Raw genomic sequence first — 15,016 nt, forward strand, 5'->3', positions numbered from 1 at the left:
GAACATTGTTTTCAAAAGTCTTGTAACCTAATCAACGTATACTGTTCTCCTGGATGATAGAAAATAAAGAGATAATCATATATTTAATTACCTTAGAAGAAAACCCTAAATAAAGGAATTAATTAGGATTACTCAATTGCTTTACACATTACATTTGGTACATAAACTACTTTCTTTCCAAAATCAGATCCTGAAAAATAACTTGAAGGTAGTTGATCCTGATCGATTATTTTTGTTTAGTTATTTGATGGGAAGTGCACAGGGTGGTTAGTTGCTTGTCTCTTTGCTCATTTACATTCTACTTTTAACTATTTTGTAAAAACATTCTTCACTTGATAGTAAGAAAATAATGCCATTGTGGCACATGACACCACCAGACTACTCATCGTGGATATGTGTAATTTTTCTTTTGGAAACAGTTTGCTTTACCCATGATATACACAGACTTTATTTTTTATGATATGATAGGGAACCGACATCTCAGTTTTTATCCAAGATTTTCTTGGTCTGGAAATCCAGATAATTCTCTATTGCCAAAGTTTAACTGTTTAGGAATCTTTGACCTCTTCTTTAACTTTTAAGTGCTCCCCTGAAGAGACCCAAGAATTAGGATTATTGAGTTGCTATGGTAACATTAATAAAGACACATATTCCCCTGATTTAAGTTTTAGAGGCAATTTGTAGGAATGATGTATACCTACCCTCAAGGTCCTTTCTCCCATGCTGGGCCCCAGAAGGCCTCATTCTGTGCTCAGTTCCTCTGAGTATTTTAGCTTAAGGCTTGGGATGGTGAATTTCTGAGTTAAATGATGCTTCTGATTTTCCCCAAGTCCATTATGGATAATGAAAGACTTTAGATGTTTTTTCAGAAGCTTGTCACAAAGCCTTTTCCAAATATAAGATAGAAATATAATTTAAATAGCTGTGACTCAGTACTCAGGACTTTTAAAATGGCTTAGAGAGGCTTTTTTATGTTTTAGAATTGCATTCTAACAGAAATAATAAGCCATTCTCATTAAGAGTGTTAACTATAAACAGAATAGATTTTCTTTCCATTTCTTAAATATTTTTGTATCTCATCTGATAGATTTATCTTATAAACTAGACTCCTGACCTTTTTGAAAATTGTATTTTTTCTTAATTCCTAAACTACAAATTATTTTGAGGGGTTACTGGTATTCTCTTGAAAGGCATTGATATGGAGAGTCAATTTTTAGTGTCCTGATTCCACAGGATAATCCCCCTTTCCTTGTTCGCAAATGATTTCTATCTCCCCTGATGATGTGTGTCATACTTCTGTGCTAACTGTTCATTCAGTGATGGGGTGGGGTAGGAGGTGCTAAGCGGGATTTATGCTCACACCAGACCGAAGGCATATGATTTTCACTTGGAAAAATTATAAATTGTTAACCTTTCATTTCATCTTGAGTTATTCCCAAAATATAAAGCTATGACTTTTAATTTAAAACTACCAAATATCTATATTTTCTAAAGAAAAACATTTGTAGAACAAGATTATAATGTTGGCTGATTTCTCAAAAAGCAAAGAGTTATATTTTGCTGTATTGTAGAATGTTAAATGTTGATTAAGTCTGGAAGAGATGAATAATATTTGCCTTAACCAGAACTTTTAATTTGACGACCTTCAGTAAATTATTTGCATATTTCACATACTCCTATAGTATATTTCTATTATATGGCAGTTTACACTTTTCTAATTATTATTTATTAATGTTCATTTATTTTGAGAAAGAGAAGAGTGCACACACATGTACATGGGTGTACAGTGGGGGAGGGGCGGAGAAAAAGGGAGAGAACCTCCCAAGCAGGCTCGCTCTGTGCTGTCACAGTGAGCCCATCCCAAGGTTCAATCTCATGAACCGTGAGATCATGACCTGACCTGAAATAAACAGTCGGATACTTAACTGACTGAGGCACCCCTACAATTTTCTAATTAATTTGGTGATTATTTGCAATCATTTACTTAGTTGTCTTTCCTTATTAGATTGCTATTTATATAAGACAAGTTCAAGATTTTCTTATCGAGATGTATATACGTAATGCCTAGATAGTGTCATTCACTTAGAAGTGCTCAATAAATAGTTGTCTGTTTGAATGACAATATCAGAAATCTGATGACTTAATATTTTTGCATTCATATTTTATAGATTGATGGAAATTAAGAACTTTTATTTTTTGTTGCAGATTCTGGTCTTTTTTGTATTCCATTGACAGTATTGTTAGAACAAGATCAGAGGAAAGTACCAGGAACTCGAATACCCTTGATATTTCAAAAAGTAAGTAGGCCTAAATCGGTCAGCATAGAGAGAACATACTTGAACTAAAACAAGTTTTTCCTTTGGCATTCATAATATTATAATATCGTTTTCCAATTGATATGCTCTTTTATTTTGTACTTTGATTTTCTATTCAGGAAACAAATTTGTTTCAAGGGCTCATAATTTTTATTTCATGGTGATGTTTTCTGTGTTATTACTATAACTGTGATTACCTGGCATCATTTTCCTGTCTTATATTAGCTAGCTTTGTATAATTGAGATTTCAATTCTATAATACACAGGAGTGGGGACTGCTTATAAGTTTCTAGGGAATTGAATCCTCATGAATATTTCATGCCTGTATGTATTTCCCAAGCTTTCCTATTTACAGTGGGGATGTCCAAGTTAATTTGCCAGTGCCTACTCCCAAAGTAGGCAAAGAAACCATAAAGTAGAAATAGAAAGCGATTGCTAAACTATCAAGTCATCGGTGTCATCCACACTCTATTATTCATAAGGGGAGTACCTATGGCAATATAAAAATTTCAGTCTAATCTCTGAGCCATCATTGCTCAGAAACCCAGATTCTAGGTGATAAAAGCCAGGAATGCACAGCGAGGAAGGTAGGTCAGATCAGTTATGAACTACCCCAAGCTGTAGATTTTTTTGCAGCAGGTCCAGCACATCACAATTTCTGAAAGCTCTAGGGATAGCAAGAGTGCTAGTGGGAACTTACACAACTGACTGGCTCAGCAAACTCATTCAGTAGTAAAGCTCAGTCTCCTCGACACTGATTCCTCTGCTATTCCAAACCCATCATTAGCCGCTTAGCTACTAACCTCTGATAGCGTTATTTCTCGTTTCACGGATACACCCAAACCTGCTGTATCTCATTGTTTCTCGTAATGAACTCTGTTCCGTGTCATGTGTTCTACTCATCAGCCTCTGCCAGCCCCTGCCTGTAGAACTTGTATCTGTGTGGATAGTTGTCGACACTGCCTGTGACTGGCTGAGAGCTGCTAACAAATGTGGGCATATATTCGCGTCAATTTAAGTAAAAGGTGCATGTCACCACCACAGAGGACTGTACAGAGCAAGGATCTCAGCAGCAGCCTTTCCAAATGGATATGAGTTCTCCAGAGAAATAGCACCGATAAGGTGTTGTGTGTGTGTGTATGCACGTTGTGGAGACAGATTTATTTTAAAGAATTGGCTATGCCATTGTGGGAACGGCACATCTGAAATAGAGCAGTCCAGAGGCTGGAAACTTGGGCAAACGATGATGTTGGTCGGCAGTGTTGAGTCCAAAACCTGCAGGTGGGAAACTCCTGTAGACTTTCCACGTTACAGTCTTGAGGCAGGATTGCTTCTTTGTTGGGAAACCTCAGTCTTTACTGTTGAGGCTTTACTTTGAGTCTTTACTGCCAGCTGACTGGATGAAACCCACCCATGTTATGTAGCGTGATTTGCTTTGCTCAAAATGTAGTGATGTAAATGTTAATTACATCTTAAAAAATACCTTCATGGCAACATCTAGGCTGGTGTTTGACCAAATAACCAATGATGAATCACGCTTGACTTTATCAAATTCACCATCACACTAGTGCAGAGTGTGCTTTGGTCCCCACAGAAATTCAGGAATTGATGTCTCCCGATCAGGCTGATGACTGAATGCAGTCCCATGTGATTTTTCTCTTGGAATTTTCTTATTTATTATTTTACATTTCTGTCACTTCAACATTCTGAAGACTTGGGCTTCCAACCAGTTTGAAGTTGCTAGATAACAGCCTTCAAGTCTTTTTGTTCACATGAAACAAAATAAGAGTATAAAGGGTTTACTCTTAGATGAAACTTCCCTATTTGCATCCCCTCTGAATTATAAGCAAAAAAAAATCATAGTGATCTATCATTCAAAAATATTTTTTGATTGATCAGCTGTCATCTCAATTAGGTATTTCCTCAGTTTGTACAAAGGAAAGAATTGGAAATCGCTGATTTGCAAAAAGATTTACTACCAATTTTTAGAGGATTATACTTTTTTATTTATTAAGAATTATACCCCAAAAGAGCTTTAACAAAGCTTATCTAATATCTATGAATTGTATCTGTTGTTTTCTTGTTTGGTTTTTTTGTTTAGTTTTTGCTCAGAGACCCATTGTTTAAGCCGCCATCTCAGAAAGAGGGAAATAGAAATATTCTTAATTTTTATGTATAGAAAAAATCTTACTAGCAGATTCTTATTGTCAAACAAATCTGCCAGATCAAAGATACTTTGTGTCAAAAACTTCTGACTTCATTTTCAATTCATAAATTTGTCTAAGTATGTAATCTCTCATGGAAGATGGTATGGACATTACTGACAAATTATGGAGTATCTCTTGTAGGATAAACTACTAAAAAGCAGTCTGATTAAAATATAGATCTTTTTCATTTTTAAATCTTGAAAGTAAAAGTGCTATAACGTATTTATTATATATATTTTGATAATGCTATATAATATAGCTAAAAATGTCATTTAAAAATCTTTAATGTTTATTTTTGGGAGAGAGAGACAGAGCATGAGTGGGGGAGGGGCAGAGAGAGAGGGAGACGCAGAATCCTAACCAGGCTCCAGGCTCTGAGCTGTCAGCACAGAGTCCAACGCAGGGCTCGAGCTCACGAAACATGAGATCCTGACTTGAGCTGAAGTCAGATGCTTAACTGACTGAGTCACCCAGGTGCCCCATAAAAATGTTATTTTTAAAGTGAGAAATATGAAAAGAACACATGGCATTCCTTGAGGCAATGTATACACATATTTCTATTGAATGCTACTATTTCACATTAGAGAATAATGAAAAGAACTGAAATATAGAAATTCAAGACTAACTCTCAGTTATTTAGAATTCATCCACTTTTCCTGTGTATTTAATGAAAATGGAAGGCATATACTATTGCTAGAAACTAATTTGCTGTAGCAGCTAGCACAGAATTTTATTTTTTGCCAATAGAACATTTCAAACATTTTTTAAGATGAAATAGAAATGAAAATTGCTTGAGCACTGAATAAATTTTGCATGCTCTTATTTGATAAATATGGTTTTAAATCCTTTATTGAATAATGTCCATCTAATCTGAAATAATTCATGTAAGGATTTTGCTGTGGGTTTATTATCTAATGTAATTTGAAAAATGGGGTCTTGGAAAACATTCCAGTTGAATTTTTAAAAATCATGTACTGCTTTGACTGGTCAGTGATGGTTCTTTCTTCAGCTGATAATAAATCCTTAGGAGAATTTTGAGACTACTCTTTGCTTTATTCTTACCTGACTTCCTCAAGATCAGTGCATTCTTTGGCCATAATCCAGGGATAGAAGAGGTAAGGTCATTAAAGAAAAATTACCACTCTTCCAGCGTCTGCACAGTACAATATATCTGATTTCAGAACATCTAGACAAAGGTCAGAAGACCTATTTTTATTATGCCATGCTTTGCTCCTAGTAGACACTTGTATAAGCAAGGGAGAAGCAGTAAGCTTTATGTAGTATATAGAGCCTTGGTAAATCATTAAAGCAGGTCTCTCTTTAAAAAAAAAAAAAAAAAATATATATATATATATATATATATATAATATATATAATTTTACATTCTTTGGCACTCAGGAAGATTTTATGCCTTAGGGTGTGCAGAGAATTATAGTAAATTTGGGGATGAGTGAAGAGTAGGTCTGTCTTTTGTAAAGTTACAAGACTATTGTGAAAGGGGGTGGGTGGTACGAAGGGAGACCTGTCCGATACTAGTAATTGCCTAATATTTAACCTGAGGATGAAGAAATGAATTTCCTTACAATAGCAGAGTACCCCCTATAAAACCTTTGTGCACTGGCCCAGGGAATAGGTGTTTCAATTGGAAGATCACTCTAAGTTTCTTCTTAGCCGAGAAACTAACCACATTTTTTTTTTAATTATCTTCCTAAGCTTCCATCAGTATGCCATTGTAATTTCTCCATTTCTCTTAATCTTGTAGGTTTTGGCATTATTAGAAAAAAATCTTTGTTACTTTAATGGGGTTCTGGAGATAGATCTGTGTGTATTTGTTGGGTATCAGGTATAATTTAAAAGCCCTATACAAGAATTGTTTTTTTACTTTGGTTTACCACCAGAAGCTTAAAAGCTTAAAAATGAATATTTGCAAACAGTTTTTTTCTTCATACCATAAATAATTCTTTCAAATAAACTAAAACAGAGATGTAAATGTGCAAATACTAGAATTTCCTAAGATTTATTTGATTGTGGAATGTATGCTTCTGGAAAAGCAGAAGAAATGGATGGTCTTAGTTACTTTTAAACCATGAACATCTTCAGTCTCCATTTGTTCAGAGTATGACAGCTGTTGTGTGAAATTAAACATTTCGGTAATAAAGGAGAATATAACCCAATTTATTCTAAATTATAAATAAAGTTTTGGGACTTAACTGGGTTACAGGGTAGGGCTGAGACCATAGCATTCAAAACTTTGTGAAATCCACTTTCCACATCGTTGTAATCAGTTTGCGTTTATTTATATGTGAAGCAGATGTTAAATTTGGAACTGTACCTCTTAAGAATACCCAAGTCAGAATGTTCTTCTGTTTATATGCAGCTGATTTCTCGGATTGAAGAGGGAGGCTTGGAAACCGAAGGCCTCTTAAGGATACCTGGAGCTGCTATTAGGATCAAGGTAATCTCTGAGTTCCACCGATGGACAAGTTCATTGTTTAATTAAGCTTTGCCATTTTATTTAAAAAAATTTTTTAATGTGTGTTTATTTTTGAGGGGGGAGGGGCAGGGAGAGGGAGACACAGGATCCGAAGCAGGCTCCAGGCTTCGAGCTGTCAGCGCACGGCTTTGGCATTTTAAAAGCTAACTTGTCCTCTCTCCCTTTCTTCCCATTGTTAGTAAAGTAGATAAAATATAGCAATAAAACCTCTTAATTTTTTTGAGTTTATTTATTTATGTTGAGAAGGAGAGCTTGAGCAAGGGAGGGACGAAGAGGGAAGGAGAGAGTGAATCCCAAGCAGACTCTGCGCTGTCAGCGCAGAGCCTCAGTTGGGGCTCGAACCCACAAACTGTGAGATCATGACCTGAGCTGAATGCAAGAGTCAGACACTTAACTGACTGAGCGACCCAGGTACCCCTATAGCAATAAAACGTCTTCGCGTTCAATTTCTATATCGTTTTTCTGCAGTCTCTGCTGATTTTTGTAAGTTTTGATTTCTCTTCAAAATCACCATATTAGCTGTGATAATACCATGGCAAATAAAGTAGCAAGTGATTTTATGCCTTTGCTGTGCAAGCCTAGAATAGGCACAAAAGTAAACAAGCAAAAGACAGGCGCCGTTCCATCCTTCTCAGGGAGAGAGAACATGATGACTCAGGACACCAGTAGGGGGTCTGGTGGTGGCTTTAGTCAGCATGAGTAATAGCAATTGAAAAAAGTCACGATGGGCACCTGGGTGGCTCAGTTGGCATCTCACTTCGGCTCAGATCACGATCTCACAGTTCATGGGTTTGAGCCCCATGTCAGGCTCTGTGCTGACAGCTCAGAGCCTTGGAGCCTGCTTCAGATTCTGTGTCTCCCGCTCTCTCTCTCTCCTTTTCTCTCACTTGTTAGCTCTCTCCTTTTCCCCCACTTGTGTGCTCTCTCTCTCTCTCTCTCTCAAAAATAAAATAACTTTAAAAAATTAAAAAACAAAAAAAGGGAAAAAAAATGATTAAACTCCCCCAGGGGAGCAGTGTAGGAGATGTGACAGTAGCCCACATACAGGAGTCTTTGGGAGCTGACAAAATGAGACTCCGCCTCTACTCCTTTCCTGACGTTCACACTTCCTGTCTCACTGGCTGCTGGGTAGCCCAAGCCTGGGTGGTGAAAGAGGCAAGGTGATTCCCAGACTTCCCCTTTCTCCGTCCCCCGCCACCTTTTCTGACAAGATGGCATTTTGTTCCCACTGTCTTGGGATGTGCGTATCTTCTGCCCTCGCCCTGTCCCCCGGCTCCTGCTCTGGGGACAAAGCATCCGGCAAATGTATATAAAGATGGACTTACCCTGTAGATGAGGCCGGCTACATCAGCGTCCCGGAGGAATTGCATTTTACAGGGGCTTCCTGCCTGAAATGGTAGCTCTATGTGGGAAACATGTCTAGGAAGACGTTTTGGTTAGCAGCCACTAATGGTCTCCTTTCCCCAGCCTCCAGAGTCAGCTTTGGCTCTCACCTGAGAGAGCACAAGGCAGTGCCCACATCTAGTTTGTTGTCTTCCAGAATTTGCAAATCCAAGAGAAAATAGGATAGGGCCAGGAGATATTTTCTCTTCATTTCCTCAAGACCTATTCTGTAGGACATTTTTAGAGCTGAATCAGGCAGCAATGACTTCTGGTGGGTGCACATGCCCTTCGCCTGTGACTGTGGCTGCGGGGCTGCCAGGACTGGAATTAGTATTCATACCTTGCACGGTTCACATCATCTGCTTATTTTGATAAGCTTCCTCAATGTAGAATGCTCGTTTCGGCCTGCTTGGCTCTTACTGCACATGGTGATCTCAGTTTAATCAGATTCGAGTAACCTGATATATATACCTTCTCACAAATTTCATTCAGCCTGTGTCCCCTGGGTTTGGTGTCTGATTCACAGAGGTCCCCGAAACTGTTTTGGGGCCCGTGTGAGCTTGATAAGGTGCCATTGTCTCGCTCCATTTGCTAACATTTAGGGTGGTTTTACCAGCAGTCAAACGCGGACATTGTGTGTGATTCTGAGATAAGTCCTGTTGAGAAGCACATTCTCTTCCAGAGAAAGAATCCCCAGAAACAGTGTGACTTCACATTCCCCACATCGGCAAGAACACCCCTTCTCAGTTCACTGTGCACAGCGCTAATTAGCACGATGTGATGGCCAACTCCTGAGAGTTGTAAACGCATTTACTTGAGTACAGGGTAGTGAACAGAATGGGTGTTTTACATTTTTCACTGGAGAGCTGGCAGAACTGGCTCAACTAAATGTAATTTCTAAGAAGGTCAATTAAGTGGATTCATTTGGCTCAACTCTTCAACCCAGCCTGTTGTCACATCCCAAATTATGCAGCAGCTGGTCCATTATAAATAATTTAAAGATAATATGCAAAGTTTTTGGTTGTCTTTCTCCCCTGCCCCACCAAATTCTTTGCACTCTTCTCCCTCCTCCCCCCGGCCCCTCCCTCTCAGCCCTCCTTTTTCTCTCCTTTACCCCCTCCTCCTCTCCTGCTTCCCTCTCTCTCCTCTTCACTCCCTCCCTCCCTCCCTCCCTCCATCTCTCCATTTGCGTTTGCCTGTTTCCCCTCCTCCCCATTTCTAGGCTCACCTTTATGTATTTCACCAATTAGAAAAACAACTGGAATTGAGGGTGGAGTTGTGTTGGGAAGAGAAATTGTACTAAATTCACCTCGCAAGAAAAATGAAGAATATTTTTGGGGAGAACTGTTTAAAATAATCAAGGACCTGACAGAAACTTGGAAGGATTTCCAACATAATAAGATTTATGCTGCAGCGAAGCGCATGTAGCAAATAGTAATTATGAAACTAAATTGATTACTAATAATTTGGCAAATCTTGTAGAGTCCTTGAGGTCAATGAACTAGGTATTTCTAATTCTGCATGGACTCCAACTGTTTTTCACAGCTAACAGCAGGTTGGCTGTGTCACTCATGGCTTACGCATCCAAGACAGGTGTATTGATGTATTTTCAGGCCTCATTTGCTGTAGAATTTGGTTTTCCATTTCCCAGAGGTGACTAATCAGAGGTAACCTTCTGCTTACAGCCCAGAGATTGATTATGTATTTTGTTATGTAATGTACTCCTCAATAATTTAACACAGACTTTATAAAAATGATTTTTTAAAAAATTGAAAACTTAAAGTCCCCAAATAGACTATCTTCACTAATTTTTTTAATTAAATTTTTAAAAAATGTGTGTTTATTTTTGAGAAAGAGTAAGAGTGTGTGAATGGGGAAGCAGCAGAGACAGGGGGCAGAGGCTGCAAAGCGGGCTCTGTGCTGACAGCAGAAAGCCTGTCGGAGGGCTTGAACTCACGAACCATGTGGTCATGACCTGAGCCACCCAGGCACCCCTTCACTAATCTTTTAATTTAAACTTTACCGCTTAGGGTCTGTTCCATATCCAAGAAAATGTATACAGTGTTTGGATTTGGTGGGGGGTGGGGGGGGTGGGTATAGTATTTCATTGGAAAAGTATGCTTGGCGGAGTAGTATTTTTCTGAGTGACAGAGAAGTAACTTTCAGATCTTTCGAAAGAGTTCAATCTCTTGTAAAGTGGGAAGTGGATCACACTCTCAGCAGGAAAAAAAATACACTTACTGTAGCTTTTATTTTTTTTTTTTCCTTCTTCTGCCTCTCAGAATCTTTGCCAAGAACTAGAAGCAAAGTTTTATGAAGGGACGTTTAATTGGGAAAGTGTCAAGCAGCACGACGCAGCCAGCCTACTGAAGCTCTTCATCCGGGAGCTGCCCCAGCCGCTGCTGAGTGTAGAGTATATGAAAGCCTTTCAAGCTGTCCAGAGTAAGTACCGTGTCTCTCTGCAGCAATCCTTATCCTGCCGCCGTACATATTAATTGTTTTAATGACACATCGCATCACAAAGGATATAACCAGATAGACTTGGGTAGACATATTGACTCACTGTCAGCGGATGCTCGAATCCCCCACGTTGTTTTCCTTTAGAAATATACATCTTTGAGTGAATGATTAACAGAATGTTCTCTTCAGGTACAGGTTAATTGCATGCCCGTCAAGCAGTACAATATATTTGCTCGTTAAAACCTGGAACTTCACATTTCTTTTATAATAGAATGAGTCACGTAAAATCTGATAAATTTTTTTTCTTGCCAAGTGTTAAAAGCAACACTTACCGGAGAAGCTGCGGATTACCAGTTATCATAAAAGCCCAGGGAGATGTGGCAGAGCCTGTGATTAGTTCCTGAAAAATTAAGTTCTGAAATTGTCACGCAGAAACATGGAACAAATTATCTGGCTGCCTCCCTGGCAGAGGGCTGCAAACATCTCCTATCTTGCCATTTCGTGGTCTTGGGCAAACTCCAAATTAATGTCTCAAATAGTTCTTGATTCTTCTCCAGCAAACACAGGGATCTTTTAAGGTTTATGTACTGGCATAATTATTCCATTTAGTCCTAGAGGCCATCAATGAAGGAAAAAAGCCCCCACCACACTCTAATGGCCATATGTTTACCTTCCAAACTGGGACACTTTTGAGAGTGAACGGGGGTCACTATTGACGATTATGGTGAGCTCCACCAGAACTTTCTCTGGTTATTCCAACTTTTTTTTTTTTTTTTTTAATTGAGGTATAATTGACCTATAACAACATAATGGTTCGGTATTTGTATATATTGTAAAATGGTCAATACAGTAAGTCTGATTAACATTCATTACCATGCATAATCACAGATTTTTTTTCTTGTGATAAGAACTTTTAAGATCTCTCTTAGCAACTTACAAATATGCAGTACTTTGTTGTACACCATGGCGACTACAGTTAATATTACATCCCAGGGGCTTAACTATTTATAACTGCAACTTTGTATCTGCTGACACCCTTCACCTAGTTTGCCCACTCCCCACCCCAGACTCTGGCTTCCACCAGTTGTTCTCAGTATCTGTGAGCTTATTTGTTTTGTGTTTTGTTTTTTCTAAGATTCCACATATAAGTGAAATCATATGGAATCTGTCTTTGCCTTATGTTACTTAGTGTAATGCCCTCAAGGTCTGTTCATGTTGTCACAAATGGCAGGATTTCATTCTTTTTATTTTATGGCTGAATAGTATTCCATTATTTTCCAGGCTATTCTTCAACCATGTAATATTGAGATGCTTCCCATGTGTCATTTCATAACATTTCTTCAGAATTTCTGGGGGAGACATGACCAAAATCCCCTTCTGTTTAAAATATTTTTAATGGTTGAATTATGCCATTTCGCATACATTCTTGGGATATGGATTCAAGCACAGATTTATTCCTGAGGCACAAAATACAAGAATGACTCCAAATATCCCTGAGTATTACTTATATGGGTTAAGGGCTTCTAAAAAATGATAAACATCAATGCTAATAAGGTACCGCTTCAACTCAGTCATTGATCTTTGGTTTTCTGATTTGTTCCATGGACATATAGTGACCACTGTGTTCCAGGCTCGGTTTTTCCTACGCCTTTTGGAACTGATGGACTCTTACCATGTAATGTGTTCACTCACCATTAAAGAGACAAACTTCAGTGTTACAGATGCACCCTGACACCATAGCACGGAAGGTCTAACTTTCTGTGTCTCTCCATTGGGGGATAATTATCACGCAGAAGTTAAAATTATTTCCAAAGCGCTCTTGCATGTCTGCAAACATAAGGCTGCTCATCATACAATCACAGTTGGAAGTGAGCATTCCGAGGGAGAGGAAAGCTCTAAAGCAGCAGCTGTTTCTCCTGATCTCTCTCAAACACACTCTCAAGAATGCTCGCTGCTCAGTTGTTGTGTCTTACATTTCACAGCGATGTTTATGCCAAATAACTTTTTTCTTACAAAATACAAAAAAAAGGGAAGTAAAAAAAAAGAAATGTTGCATAGAGAAAAGAGTTCAGATTTATTTAATCTGTCTGCAGATCTTCCAACCAAGAAGCAACAACTGCAGGCTTTGAACCTTCTTGTCATCCTCCTGCCCGATGCGAACAGAGACACGCTGAAGGTCAGCAGATTCATTTACATTCAACACCTCTCAGAACCAGGCCCCCGGGGTGGCTCAGTCGGTTAAGCGTCAGACTTCAGCTCAGGTCATGATCTCATGGTTCGGTTCGTGAGTTCGAGCCCCGGGTCAGGTTCTGTGCTGACAACTTGGAGCCTACTTTGGATTCTGTGTCTCCCTCTCTCTCTGCCCTAAGCCCCGCTGGCAATCTGTCCGTCTGTCTCTCTCAAATATTAAAGTTAAATATCCCTCAGAACTAAGCACAATAATTTCTCATTATTTGTGGCAAAACAATGTGATGTTTTCATGGAAACATTCCTACTAGTCTATGAAGAAGAGACCTATTTTTTTTTTTTTTTTTTACAAATAGTTTATGAAGAGACCTATTTTTTAAGGATAGATGGTGAAAGTTTTTAACTCTTTATTGATGTATTTACTAGGTTAGTCATAGTAGTAGTACTATCAGGTGTTTAATTTTTTGCTCTAACATTTCTACATAACCAATGAGTGAGGTTTCGTTTTTTTAATTGGAAACAGGGGTGCCTTGGGAGTTTTCCTTTTTATTTTTCTACATTTTCCAAATTTTATTTAATCAGTGTGCAATAATCTGAAAAATGAATGTTTAAAGAAAGTAAGCCTCATCAAATATAACCTGTTGCCTAAAGATGTTATATATGCTTGAGGTTCTAAGCAATAGAGTCATAATGATGATTTCGGAATGTTTGGTTAGCCAAAAGATAGACCAGCTCAAACCAATTCTAGTTATTCCTCTAAGGGCTCACCCTGAATTTCTGATTTACATCATCTTTTCAAATTGATTTGGTCTATATGATTTAATACCATTTATTATAAACATCGTCAGGGGCTTTTATAATAATCAGTGAATTGTTCCACGTTGATTAATTTTTTTAACAGCAAAATTTTGTAGAGCATTTGTAAAAGTTTAATTATAAACTTATGGAAGAAAGAAAACTTTTAAAATATAATTTAGAAACTATGTACCTTAAGTTTTGCCATGTTCTTAAAAGATTTGGGTGTGGGGGGGGCACCGGGGTAGCTTAGTCAGTTGAGTATCTGACTCTTGGTTTCAGCTCAGCTCCTGTCTCAAGATTTGTGGGTTCGAGTCCCGTGTTGGGTTCTGCACTCACAGTGCAGAGCCTACTTGAGATTCTCTATCTCCTTCTCCCTGCCCCTCCCCTGCTCACTTCTCTCTCTCTCTTCGCAAATAAATAAACTTAAAAAAATAAAGTAGAATGGGGGTAAGATCTATTTAAAAAAGGACTTATGTAGATAAGAGTCAAACCCTTTCCCCTTCGCCTCCTACATTTCTATTTAAAATTACAAAATCGTGCCAAGAAATTTCATGTGAAGAAAACAAAACCAGTAAGTAAACCTTGGCAGTGTCTCTGGACCTCACTGAAACTCCTTGAACTGAAACTAGGTGAGTGATAGTTCTTTCATGCCCATGGCATGGATGTTAATACTCAACTTTTCTGGATGAAACTGTTTATGAGGATTCCTGGAGTAAAAACCCTACCTCTCTACAGGAGAAATTACTCTACAAAGAATTACTCCATTTACTAAGTGGGGGGGTTGGGGGTGGGGGTTGGGAGGGTGGAAATATGCTTCACTGTTATATGCATAACTGAGAAGGCAGCAGTAGGTGGGGTTTTGGAGACAGGGGCTGACTCCAGAAAGGGTTACATTTGAACATTGTGTGACCAGACTTGCCTTATAAGGCTAGATTATGGCCCAGATAGGGACCCCTGGCTCAGGACAGAGTGGGGACTGAGTTCCAGTCTGCTTGTCAGCCTTGGCCTGACACAGGGCTTCAACTACCCAGAAAGAGACATCGAATCCATCTTTTGCTTATTCACATAGAGGTACCTATCTGTGATGGCTCTGTAAATGACCAGTATAAGACAGGAATTGAAAGAGACATGATTCAGGGCACCTGGGTGGCTCAGTTGGTTAAGCATCTGAC

At 38.5% G+C, this 15,016-nt stretch overlaps 1 protein-coding gene across 5 annotated transcripts in view; it reads left to right on the forward strand.

Moving 5' to 3' along the window:
* The window catches only part of ARHGAP18 (Rho GTPase activating protein 18), a 193,391-nt gene that overhangs the window by 153,806 nt on the left and 24,569 nt on the right, over nt 1–15,016 (forward strand). For all 5 annotated transcript variants that reach the window (XM_039240413.1, XM_039240409.1, XM_039240412.1 and 2 more), the window contains exons 7-10: nt 2,206–2,297; nt 6,900–6,977; nt 10,682–10,841; nt 12,953–13,035. In XM_039240413.1, the coding sequence (XP_039096344.1) occupies nt 2,206–2,297; nt 6,900–6,977; nt 10,682–10,841; nt 12,953–13,035 (413 nt within the window). The remainder of the gene's footprint in view (nt 1–2,205; nt 2,298–6,899; nt 6,978–10,681; nt 10,842–12,952; nt 13,036–15,016) is intronic.

This window comes from Hyaena hyaena, unplaced genomic scaffold (genome assembly GCF_003009895.1).
Source record: "Hyaena hyaena isolate Hyena2069 unplaced genomic scaffold, ASM300989v1 scaffold_178, whole genome shotgun sequence".
Lineage (NCBI taxonomy): Eukaryota > Metazoa > Chordata > Mammalia > Carnivora > Hyaenidae > Hyaena > Hyaena hyaena.